This window comes from Echinops telfairi, unplaced genomic scaffold (genome assembly GCF_000313985.2).
Source record: "Echinops telfairi isolate 266 unplaced genomic scaffold, ASM31398v2 ScPeMD7_8;HRSCAF=38, whole genome shotgun sequence".
Lineage (NCBI taxonomy): Eukaryota > Metazoa > Chordata > Mammalia > Afrosoricida > Tenrecidae > Echinops > Echinops telfairi.
In genome coordinates, this window is record NW_022103905.1 from 12069171 (window position 1) to 12081696 (window position 12526).

General features: G+C 36.8%; 1 protein-coding gene across 1 annotated transcript in view; it reads right to left on the bottom strand.

The window, feature by feature from the left end:
- The window catches only part of WDR72 (WD repeat domain 72), a 259271-nt gene that overhangs the window by 82288 nt on the left and 164457 nt on the right, over nucleotides 1–12526 (bottom strand). The window contains 1 exon segment of the mRNA XM_004709519.2: nucleotides 9285–9471. Coding sequence (XP_004709576.1) covers nucleotides 9285–9471 — 187 coding nt within the window.

Sequence of the window (12526 nt, forward strand, 5' to 3'; positions counted from 1 at the left end):
TGATGGCAACAAATGTACAAATGTGCTTGACACAATGGATGTATGTGTGGATTGTGATAAGAGTTGTACAGCCCCCAATAAAATGATTAAAACAAACAAACAAACAAAAACCTATCCCATCACTCTTCCTAACTAAATCCACCAAAGGCTATGGCTGGGACACTTTGCTGAGAAAATTCGCAAGAATGAGATCTAAGGCATGCACCTTTAATGTTATTTTTTAACATGAATGCAACAAGAGCTATTAGTGCATTAACACTCTATCATCCAAAAATATACCCAAAAATTTCAAAAGGAGGAAAGCATGCACACATGCGTGCATGTACACACACACACACACACACACACACGCACACACGCACACACACACACACAACTTCCTTCATAAGTTTAAGAATGCCTGTGCTATTTTGATCTTACTTGCATATGTTTGGATTATTTATTATGATTTTCAGCATGATTATATGGCTAGGGATTTATCTTAAGTCACTTGTCCTTTTTCTGAGTCAGTTTAGTTCAAAGTGCAGCATAACATCTGTAGACCACCTAACCAGAAAAGCTTGAGATTGAACACATCAGAGTCTGCCCTTGGTGGAGTAGACCTTCCTTTTCCTCAGCACATTTGGACCGCAGGAGAAATTGCAAAAGCCAGCATAGCTTTTGTCAGGACACAAGAGTCAATCCAACCATGAACAAATTCTTTGCTTAAAAACTTTGTTGTGAGGTGCCACCAAAACCGCTCTGACTCATAGTAATCCTGTGTGCAACAGAAAGAAATTTTTCCCAATCCTGCACGATTTCCGAAATCATGAGTAAACTTGAACTCATTTGCGAAGCCATGGTGTCAGTCCATCTCCTGGGAGGTCTTTCTGGGTTTGCTGACCGACTTTCTACTTTACCAAGTATGATCTCCTTCTCCAGGGAGTGAGTTCTCCTAATAATGTGTCCAAAGCATTGGAGATGAAATCTAACCATCCTTGCGTCTAAGGAGCATTTGAGTTGCACTTCCTCCAAGACAGATTTGTTTGTGCTTCTGATTGTCCATGGCCTTTCCACACTCTTCACCAGCACTGTAGTTCAAACGCATCACTTCTGGCCCAGTTTTCCTCATTTACTGTCAAGCGTTCACATGTCTATGAGGCAATCGGAAAGAAAAGAGTCTATCTTGAGGAAAGTGCACCTGGACTTTCAAAATGATGACCTTGCTCTGAAGCACTTTCAAGAGGTCTTGTGCAGCAGAGTTGCCCAATATAATACGCTGTTTGATTTTTTGCTTGCTGCTTCCATGAGCCTTGATTCTGGATCAAGAAAAACTGAAATCCTTCAAACTTCGATATTTCTCCACTTATCATGGTGTTAGCTATTGGTCTAGTTGTGAGGAATTTTTGAGATTTTTATAATAAGTTTTAATTCATATCAAGGACTGTATTTTTTTATTTTAATCAATAATTGCTTCAAGTCCCTATGGCTTCCAGCAAGAAAATTTGTGTTATCTGCATTTTGACAAGTTATTAATGAGATTTCCTCTAATTTCAATGCCTTGTTCTTCTTCATATAGTCCAGTTTCATAGATTATTTGTTCAATATACAGATTTAATAATATGATGAAAGTATATTACCCTGATACACACCTTTCCTGATGTTTAGCCATGCAGTATTTCCATTTTAGGCTTTGAATGACTGCCTCATGGACTATTTAGAGGTTCCACTTGAGCACAATGAAGTATTTTGGAATTCACATTCTTCAAAAGGTTATCGATAGTTTGTTATTATCCATACAGTTGAATGCCTTTCCAACATCAATACAGCACAGTAAGGATCATTCTGAAATTCTCTGCTTTTAATCAAGATCCCTCTGATGTCAGAAATGATATCCCTCATTCAATATCCTTGTTTATCTTTATTATTTTACCTCTGAATATGAAACCCACCAGCAAAATGATCCCTGGTGACACTGTAGGTGAGGTATTTGGACTGCTAAGCACAAGGACCTCTCACACATCTCAGCTGCTCCACAAGAGAAAGCTGAGGTTGCAGCTCCAGGAAAAATGTACAGTCTCGAAAACCAAAGACAGGATCACTGTGAGTCAGAATAGACCTGAGTCCAACGACAGGGGCTATCCCTTCCAAAGAGAATAACATTCTGAACCCTTTTCCCACAACCGCCAGCTAGGCCAAAAACAAGAGCTCCAAGCTGCCATCATCTATATTACCACATTGACCTCCCAAATTATCTTTTCTTAGCTTGCACCCAGGAAGTAGGAGATCTCGTTCAAATATGTGCCAATATTTGTCCACTCAAATGGTTCCCCATCTAACTCAGCATGCACTGTGAAATACGGACCTTCAATCATAGTTCTCTCGTGACTCCTCTGGTCCTTGTTCATTTGTATCACATGGATCTTCCCTGCCCATGGACTTGTGTGGACAAGAGAAGAGCTAACTGGATTTCTCAGTCTCCCTGTATTAGAAGGATATGCATTGTCTAGAAATGAATATAGTTACTGAAGGTCTTTTCTGTGAAGTAATGCATCACACACTTCACAACTGTACAGATTTCCTTCAGCTGAGCTCAGCATGCAGAAGAAGCCTTCCATGGGCCAATCTTTCTACTGATGGCTACCACAATCATAAACATTTTCTGTTGAATATGTTTATTTCATTGATTTATTACAATTGTACAGCTTCCTTTAAACAAATGGCACATTTACATTATTTAAATATGTAGATAATCTTTGAAAAGGATACATGTGAGAAAGATTATTTTCAATACACACATTCGATTCATTATCTTCACCACCACACACTTTAATGTGAAATTTAAATTCAGCCAATAATTCAGCCAATAAGATGATAGTTTTATCTATGAAATTTCCATTGCTATTTCAACCAATTTATTTAATGGAGCATTTTAGAGCACTGACCCAAACAACATGCCAAAAAAGAAAAGAAAATACCGAAGGGAAATAACTTTAAAATACATTTGAACAATAGAAGCAATTGCTGTTTTTAAAGCAATAAATCTTCACTTTAAATGTGAGTATTAATTTTACAAGCTCTTATTGAAAAGATTCAAGGAAGATAGCAGTGTAATCATTATTAAAATGAAATCTGGATAAAATTCACCATTCTCCCATAAAACACTAACACATAAACATTGAGTTCTCAAATAAAATATCAGCCATGAAATGTATTGCGTAAAAACAATAAAATATAAATAAGATACAAAATGATAGAGTTGAAAGGCACTAGGCTTCAAATCTCATTTCACTTAATTTCCCAATCCGTTCTCGAGTCATCTCATGCACAAATAATTCAAGGAATCTGGTGGTTTTCTTTGTTATGAAGTATGAGATGGGCCTGATTGAATGCTCCGCATTTCCTTTGGTAATTGAAAGTATGATTTATGAGAAAGGAATAAAAATCTAGGCAAAACCACTCAATAAATTGCTCGATTTCAGTTCAAACTGATTTAGGGCAAATTTCCTTCGTATAAAATGTAGCTTACTGAATTAAGAGCACAGTGTATGGATTTACTTGCCTGTTTTCAGTAAGCTTGTACCTATAGACAAGGCACCAAACTTCTCTTACGCTCCAGGTCTTCATGCAAAAATGGGATAATAGTGGACAGTGGGTCTCAAAGTACAAGATACATACCACTGGAGGAGTTCAAGTTATTTTAGAAATATATATTCGAAAACAATGTAGCCAGTATGCCAAACTTAAAAAATTACTTTCACATTAGTCTATATAAATAGTCTATCAAATTAAAATATTAATCAGTATAAATCTGGGCAGCATCATGGGAATCCTTCTTTCTCAGAGGGTTCAATATAGCTGTACTTTGACATCCATTCTTCTTTGCACCAGCTTTTACATGCATAAGATATGATTGAAAAGTCCATGGCTTGAGTCAGGTTCATCTAAGTATTTACAGTGACATATTTCATTTCCAGTGAATGCGGACATTAAAAAAACAACTGTGAATAGTTTATAAAAAATACATTTAGGCAATGGAGTCATATAATTTGTATGAACTATATGGGGATGATAAGAAAAAGCAGGCGGGATAAATATGTTGGTGGTGGTATCAGTTGCCAGAGTCAGTTACAACTCATAGCGACCCGTGTCCAACAAAACGAAATGCCGCTCCATCCCGCAGCATCCTCACAACCGTCCCTCTTTGAGCCCGTGTGCAGCCACGGGGTCACCATGTCTGGTTGAGGGTCATCCTCGTTTCTTGATCCTCTACTTTGCCACATATGGTATTCTCCTCCAGGGACTGATCTCTCCTGATAACACCTACATATATGTATGAGGGGGGACCCCAGCAAAATGGGATTTTTTTAAAAGTTATGTATTTCATTTGTGTGTGTGTGTGTGTGTGTGCAAAACAACCTTATCACCTCCAAAGTGCACTCCACTCCACTTAATACATTTGTCAAATCCGTGATTCCATTCTTGGAAACATTTTTCCAACTCATCTCTTTGGATGGCTGATAGCACCTCCCTTGCTTCTTTCTTTGCCTCATCTACATCCTCAAATCGCTCTCCTTTCATGTCTCTCTTCATTCGCAGAAACAAAGAGAAGTTGCACGGAGTGTGGTCAGGTGAGTAAGTTACGTGGGGCAAGAGAGGCATACTGTTTTTCGCCAAAATCTGACCCACTGAGAGGGCTGCATGAGCAGGTGTATTGTCGTGGTGGTAAAACCAGTTCCTGTCTGCCACAAATCAGGCCTTTTTTGTTGCACACCATTACACAGTATTACTCACTGTGACCAGAAAGAACCTTCCGAGGCCATACCACTGGGTGCACTAAGCCCGAGCGAGTTGCTGGATGCTCACCTAGTGGGAAAAATGTATACTATGAAAGCTCTGCCCAGCGGAGCTTTTTTCTGGCTTTCTTTGGGTACCCCCTCATGAGATGAAGTTTCTGCACCCTCTTTAATGAGAAGCATTTGACTATACCTCTCCCAACACTGAAGTTCTTCTGGCAACCCATGGAGATTTTATATTGCTCACCAATATCATAATTCAAAGACATCCATTCTTCTTTGCACCATCTTTTACATGTGTAAGATATGATTGAAAAGTCCATGGCTTGAGTCAGGTTCATCTAAGTATTTACAGTGACATATTTCATTTTGAATGCTTTACAGAAACCTTTTTGCAGCGAATTTTCCTGATGCAATATGCAATTCACCTTCCCAATGGCTGCTTCCAAGGGTGTGTATTGTGCATTGAAGTAAAATGAAATCGTTGATAAAGTCTTCGTTTAACCATTATCATTTATTATCCTGTTTTGAGGATTTTCATGTAGTTTATGTTCAGATGTAATCCATATTGTGAGCCGGAGGCTTCAGCAAGCCAAGTTGTGTCATTTGTATATCACAAGTAGTTAGTGAGTCTCAGTGAGTCCTTCCGTCCTGATTTTGCTTGCTATTTCATTCCGTCCAATTTCTCAAATTTAGTGAGCATACAGACAATAAATATGATGAAATTATACAAGCCTGACAAACAACTTAGTGCTGGAGTATATGAAGTCAATGATCAGTTATTATGATTGTTATCATTGTTACTATTCCCTTGTAAACCATGACTTGTAATATCATAATGCTAGTAAATCATATATACTCAACCCTGTTGTTGTTATTAGATGCCATCAAGTAGGCAGTTTCCAACCCATAGCAACGATATGCACAACAATGACACAATGCCATGCCTCCACCGTCCTCATCCTCATAATGGTTCCCATGCCTGAGTCCACTGCTACAACCACTGAGTCAATTCATCTCACGTAGGGCCTTCCTTTTTCACAGCCCCTCCACCTTTCCGAGCATGATGTCCTTCTCCAGGGGCTGGTGTCCCCTAGCAACATGTCCAAAGTATATAAGACAAAGTCTTGCCATCCTTGCCTCTAAGGGCACTCTGGCCGTACTGACACCAAGACAGATCTGTTTGTCCTTTCAGCAGTCCATGGCACTTCCGGTCTTCTATGTTAGCAACACAATTCAAATGCATCTATTCTTTTTATTGCTTATTCATTTCATATCCTTATTCAATGTTCAACAGTCAGATGCATAGGAGGTGATGGAATGTCCCATGGCTTAGGTCGGGCACACTTTAGCCCTCTATGTAGCGTACCTGCTTTTTGGTACTTGGAAGAGATCTTGTGTAGCAGATTTACCCAAGGCAACATCTCTTTTGTACTCTTGCCTGCTGCCTCCACGAGCATTGATTGTGAATCAAGCAAGACAACTCCTTGAAAACGTCAAGATTTTCTCCACTGAACATGATGCTAACGATTGGTTCCCGTGAGGATTTGGGTCTTCAGTACATTGAGTCATAATCCACACTGAAGGCTGTAATCCTTGATCTTCATCAGCACATGTTTAAGTTCCCCTCACATTCAGCAAGCAAGATTATATCATCTGCATATCACAGGTTAATAGGCCTTCTTCCAATTCTGATGCCATGTTCTTCTTCATATAAACCAGTTCTATGAGTATTTGCTCAGCCTACAGTTTTAACCAATATGGTGAGAGGATACAATCCTGAAAGAGACCCTTCCTGCTTTTAACTGCAGTTTTCATATTATCTTCATCCATATCCTCTTGATCCATATACAAGTTCTCATGAGCACACTGAAGCGTTCTGTAATTCCCAGTCCTCTCAAAATTATGCACAGTTTATTATGGTCCAAATTTTTAAAAATCATTTTTGGGGACTCATACAAATCTTATCATAATCCATACCTACATCAATTGTGTCAAGCACATTTGTACATTCATTGCCATCATCATTCTCAAAATATTTGCTCTCCACTTAAGCCCTTGGTATCAGCTCCTCATTTTCTCCCCTCCCTCCCCGCTACCCTCTCCCTCATGAACCCTTGATAATTTATAAATTATTATTATTTTGTCATGTCTTACACTGTCCAACATCTCCCTTCACCCACTTTTCTGTTGTCTGTCCCCCAGAGAGGAGATATGTAGATCCTTATAATCGGTTCCCCCTTTCTACCCCACATTCCCTCCACCCTCTGGTATTGCTACTCTCACCACAGAGCTCACATACCTTTGCAAATGATTTACAAGTGAGACAGATAATCAAGAAACCAAGGGAGTAGGGGGAGAAAAAATTAAGGCGTGGGGGAAGCAGCTCAGAGAGGACAAATGAGTAAGGACTTGATTATCATATACCTCCATTTTATCATAAAATGGTAGCATGATAGAAATGGTAATGGCACTGAGGCTAAGTATAGCTGACTACGAGAGCTGAGGAATAATCAGAATCTCTGAAACATAACGCTACTATTATCTGAATCCTTCGTCTCTGAACATTTGAAATAAATTAAAAAGCTTTTTTTCAAATCAATTACCACATACCAAAGGATATTGCTGTAATTTTATGAAGTTCCTCTGAAGAGTTTGAAACTAAATACCTTCCCAAGAGGAAAAAAAGACAATATTTATACCCAATATAACATGCTTGGATATTTTCCTTTTCAATGTGTGTTATGTATTTCCTACTCAAATTCCACTTAATTTACCTACATTTAATACTCTTGCAAGCAGTACTTCCCAAGAAATCATATACTCTGCATTTTATAAATATGCTCCTATTCTTTCAAATAAAATATTCACAATTACATTCACCAACGTTAACAAAACTTTCAATGGTTTGATATTTAATGGTTAAAAAATTAACCATCAATTTTCTAGCACTATTGGCAGAGGATGGAGTCAACAATTTATCAGAAAATAGTAGCAATGTGTAAACATGCATTTGCTTAGTGAAAGTAAAGACTAGATTCCATAGTATGAACAGTTTTTACACCCGAAAATGAACTAGTGACAGAACTAGACAGAAACAACCTAGTAAAATTTCAAATATTGGTAAGTGGTGCAATAGGCAAACTGCTGTAAAATTTTATCATGGTATCCCACCAAGAATGTATTACCAACAAATTAGAGCTAATGAATGAGATAGACTCAAGAATAGAAATGAGCCTCACTAAAGCCATCTGATGAGACCTGATACATGATGAATGATGTAATGGGAATGATTTTGGAGAATGGGAAGAAGTCACATCAGTGATAATGGATAGGAGGATGTAATCATCTGAAAATTAATTCTAAAATTTTTCTTCCATTTCTTGCTTGAAAAGTGTGATATCTCTCCAATAATGCGATATAATTAAATAGCAGTCTTTTCACATAGATGAGTTTCCCAGGTAATTAAAGCAAACCAATGAACAAGAACAAAAATCCAAACCAAAAGACCTAATATGAACACTTAGCTTCCTCAACTTGTCAGATTTATTATTACCATTGGTTGTCCTAGTATTAGAAAATGTTCTACCTGTTTTTATCATTGGCCTTTATTGAATAGGCCAAATGCTAGTTTTCCCTCAATTGAGTTGTCTTGTAAAACTAAGAAAATAATATAACACAATTCCAAGAATGGCACTTGTTCTAAGATTTAACAATTCACATACAGTAAAATTTCTCTGAGACATCAAAACTTTAGAAAGAAAATTCTTTTTGAGAGTTACAAAATGTCATCACAAGTTTCAGTCACATTATGTAAGTTTATAACACATCTGTCTGACGAAAATGCTCCTTCACTCGTGATAAAAGTAGTTTATTCCTAATAAACGCGCTAATGAGATTGAAAATTAATGATTGCTTCACTTTTTCAGAAATCACAACTAAATAGGCTGTAAAATGAATACAATTAAGGCAGAAATGTATATTTACTTGCTGTCTATAAACTACAAACATTATCATCATGAAATTACAGTGATAAAGTTTGTTATAAAGTTAAGTGGGCCAAATATAAAATCAGTTCAATTTTCTGTCTTACTATTCTTATTCTATTACAGAAAATTTGAACCACAGTTATTATTAAAGTAGAAAATGACAAAAATAATTAGGACCCATCATCTCAAACATCATGGCGATGGTTGTGGGATTATCAGTAATATAAATCCCAGTAAACTATTATTGTTAATTGTTTACATGAGTAAGCAGTTTTCTTTTTTTAAAGAACAGGTTTTTATAATATACATTATTCTTCTAGAAAATGCTTATTGATTTTAATAACATTTGTAGTTCTTTAACAACCTGACAGTATAATATATCATTGATAGAGCTTGTTAGATACAAGACACATGACTTAGTGGCTTTTAAAATTAATGCATTGTGAACTCATATACTCCACCTGTTCTACATAGAAGAAGGAGTTCTGCAGGAAAGCGCCCCGATACATTTTGCACTTACTCTGCAGAGGCTTGCTGGTAATGCACTGCAAATCCAGCTGCTCAGGCTTTGGCAAGGTCTGCACCATCATCTCACAAGGTTCTCTCTCTGCTGGGGACATTGGCTGCATGATGATTGGTGCCTTTCTCAAGGTTTTCAGTTGCTGTTGAACTTCTGCCAAGAGAACAGCTTGGATTGCTTCCATTACCTGTGATATGTTAAAATGACTTTTTAATATGATTACCAATATAGGGGGGTCTTCACCCAAATTCAAAGCCTATAATTTTATAAGCACGTGCTTTACATATACTATAGTATTCTGTTTCCTTAGAATTAGCATCTAAAAGAATAGAAACACAGATGTTCTAAAAGAAGAGTAGAAAGTTCTCATTTTTTCTCTTAACTAGCTATTTTATTTATCATAACAGTTTCATTGACATGTAAGTTTTATTGACTTATATTGGCTTTATATAATTCACCTACCACACAAATCAATGATCTATCTGAATATAGTGAAAGGAAATGTGAATCATCATCACAATCAATGTGAGAACATTTTCTTCTATCTTGTGCTCATTATGATTCACTTTTCATTTTCCTCCAACCTGCCCTGCCATAACCCGAAGGAACTATTAAAGTCGTTACTGTATCCATAGATTTTTCTATCTGGAATTTCATATGAAGAAAATCATTTAAAAACCAATGATAACAAAATAAAACAAAGAGAAACTTCATTCCAAAAGAAAGCAGAAAATAATAAAAATGAACAAATTAAAAATGGGTCAAAACAGAAAAAGATTATAAGATGAGCTTGGTTGCTTAGTGGTTACAAGGAGGACTGCTAACCCCAAAGTCAGCAGTTCAAAGCCACCAGTTTCTCCATATGGATAAAGATGACACTTTTACTCCTGTAAAAATTTACGTCTCAGGAACTTACAAGGGCAGTCCGACCCTGCCTTTAGGGTCTCTGTGAGTCCACACTGACTGGATGGCCGTGAATTTGGTATAAATAAAAAGTATTTATATCCCTGGTGAATGGTCCTAGGGAACTCAATGAAGACTTAATCCCTAAGGGAACAGTGTAAATGAATTTTGAGTTTTTGCTGTTATCTTTACCCTTCTGCAAACAGGGTGTCCAGAATTTGAACTCTAAAACAATCCCCTCCTCTGAGCGTAGAGTTTATTATTCACCATTCTTGGATCATGCAGGCTGATGTGGACTTAGCTGACACTTCACTTAGAGGGCTGCTTGTTTTAAGAACTTCAGACACTATTCTTAGGCACCATCTGATTTATTCACTACACTTTACTATTGCATCCATATCTTCAGTGATTCCCTCATGAGGGTAAATATTAAACAGGATCGCATCATAAGAACTGAGTATGATTCGTTGTGAGTAATGTGCAAGCTCAAAATCCACTCATATGTGAGTTTTACATATACCCCTGCTCCATTTTAGTTACAACATTAAGAGTTAACTAAGCTATTTTGAATTTCACCAGAAGATAAAGAAAACTATTTAAAATATAATCTCAAGAATTAGCCACTGGAAAACCTTACAGATGGCATAAAAAATTGTCATATATGGAAAACTTCATGAATCGAAGTAGAACATTGTTAGCGATAGTGCCAAAAGATAAGCCTAATGAGTTGGAAGGGATATGACTGAAGAAGAGCTGCCTTCTCAAAATAACGATGTGGATGGAGTAAAGCCTGAAGACGTTAAAGCCTCGGGACCTTCATTTGCTGATGGGGCATGAGGCAAAGGAGAAGAAACAGCTGCCAACATTAATAGTTTAAATTTGAATTTATGAAGAATGAATCCAGGAAAATTGGAAGTTGTCGAGAATGAAATGGAATAAATAAAAGCCAACATTCTAGATCTTAGTGAGATGAAGCAGACTGGTATTGGCCATTCTGAATTAGAAAATCAAATAGTTCAATGTGTCTGGAGTGACATACTCAAGAGGAGTAATGTCACATTTGTCTGTAAAAGGGACATTTCAAGGTCAATCCTGAAGTACAAAGCTACCTGTAACAGAATAATAGCTACCTGCATACAAGGAAATAGGGTCAATACGACTATTATTCAAGTTTATACACCAAACACTAAAGGTAGTGATGCAGAACTGGAATAATTCTATCAGCTTCTTCAGTCTGAAATTAATCAAACATGCAATCAATGGGCATTGATACACGGTAACCAAAATAGGTTGGAATTAGTATAACGATGGACACGAAGACTAATGGATTACAATTGAGAACCCAGAAATACAACCAAGTACTCTTTTAATAAAAGACAAAAACCACATTAATTAGAGAAGAGATTAGATAGCACTTTTTCAATAAATGGTACTGGAAAAATTGGATCTCTACCTGTAACAGAATGAAACCAGACTCATACCTAACACCATGCGCAAAAACAAACTCAGGGTGGAAAAAAGAGCTAACATAAACCCTAGAACCATAAAGACAATCAGTGAAGAAATAGAAACAAACTTTAGGGCCCAATGCAAGGCATAAATACACTACCAAACATAATGAAAAATACCCAAATTACAGAAAACAAAATAGAGGAATGGGATCTTCTGAAAATATGATGATATCTATCTATATAAAAAGACTTCTTCAAAAGAATTTTAAAAGAACCCATACATTGTGGGGAAAATAGCAATAATACTTCAGGTAAAGGGCTAATGTAAAAACTCTGTAGAAAATTACAGCACCTTAATAAAAAAATTACAAATAACCCAATAAAAAATGGGCACTATACATGAACAGACAATTGATTAACGATGGCATCCAAGTGGCCAATAATCATATGAAGAAATGTTTGCATTCATTATGCATAAATAATTATGCATTATTCAGTACAAATTAAAACAACAAAGAAATACCACATCATACTGACACTCTTAGCAAAAAATTTTTAAATCATAAAATAATAAATGCTGGGGCAGATGTGGAAAGATTTGAGCACTCAGACATTGCTAGTAGAATTGTAGAGTTGTACAATTACTGTGGTAGGCTGTGAACTTCCATAAACAAATGCCAATATAAATACCTTGACATCTCTTTACCTGGTATATACCCTAAAGAAATACAGAACACACTACCTGGTCCTCACCCCAGGGATGTTTGTTACCTCAGTGGACTCATGTTGTACTTGTCCTTTTGTGTTTGGCTTACTTTGCTTAGCATGATTTCCTCCAGTTTTTCCCATGGGGCAATGTGCTTCATACGTTCATCACTGCTTTTTAGC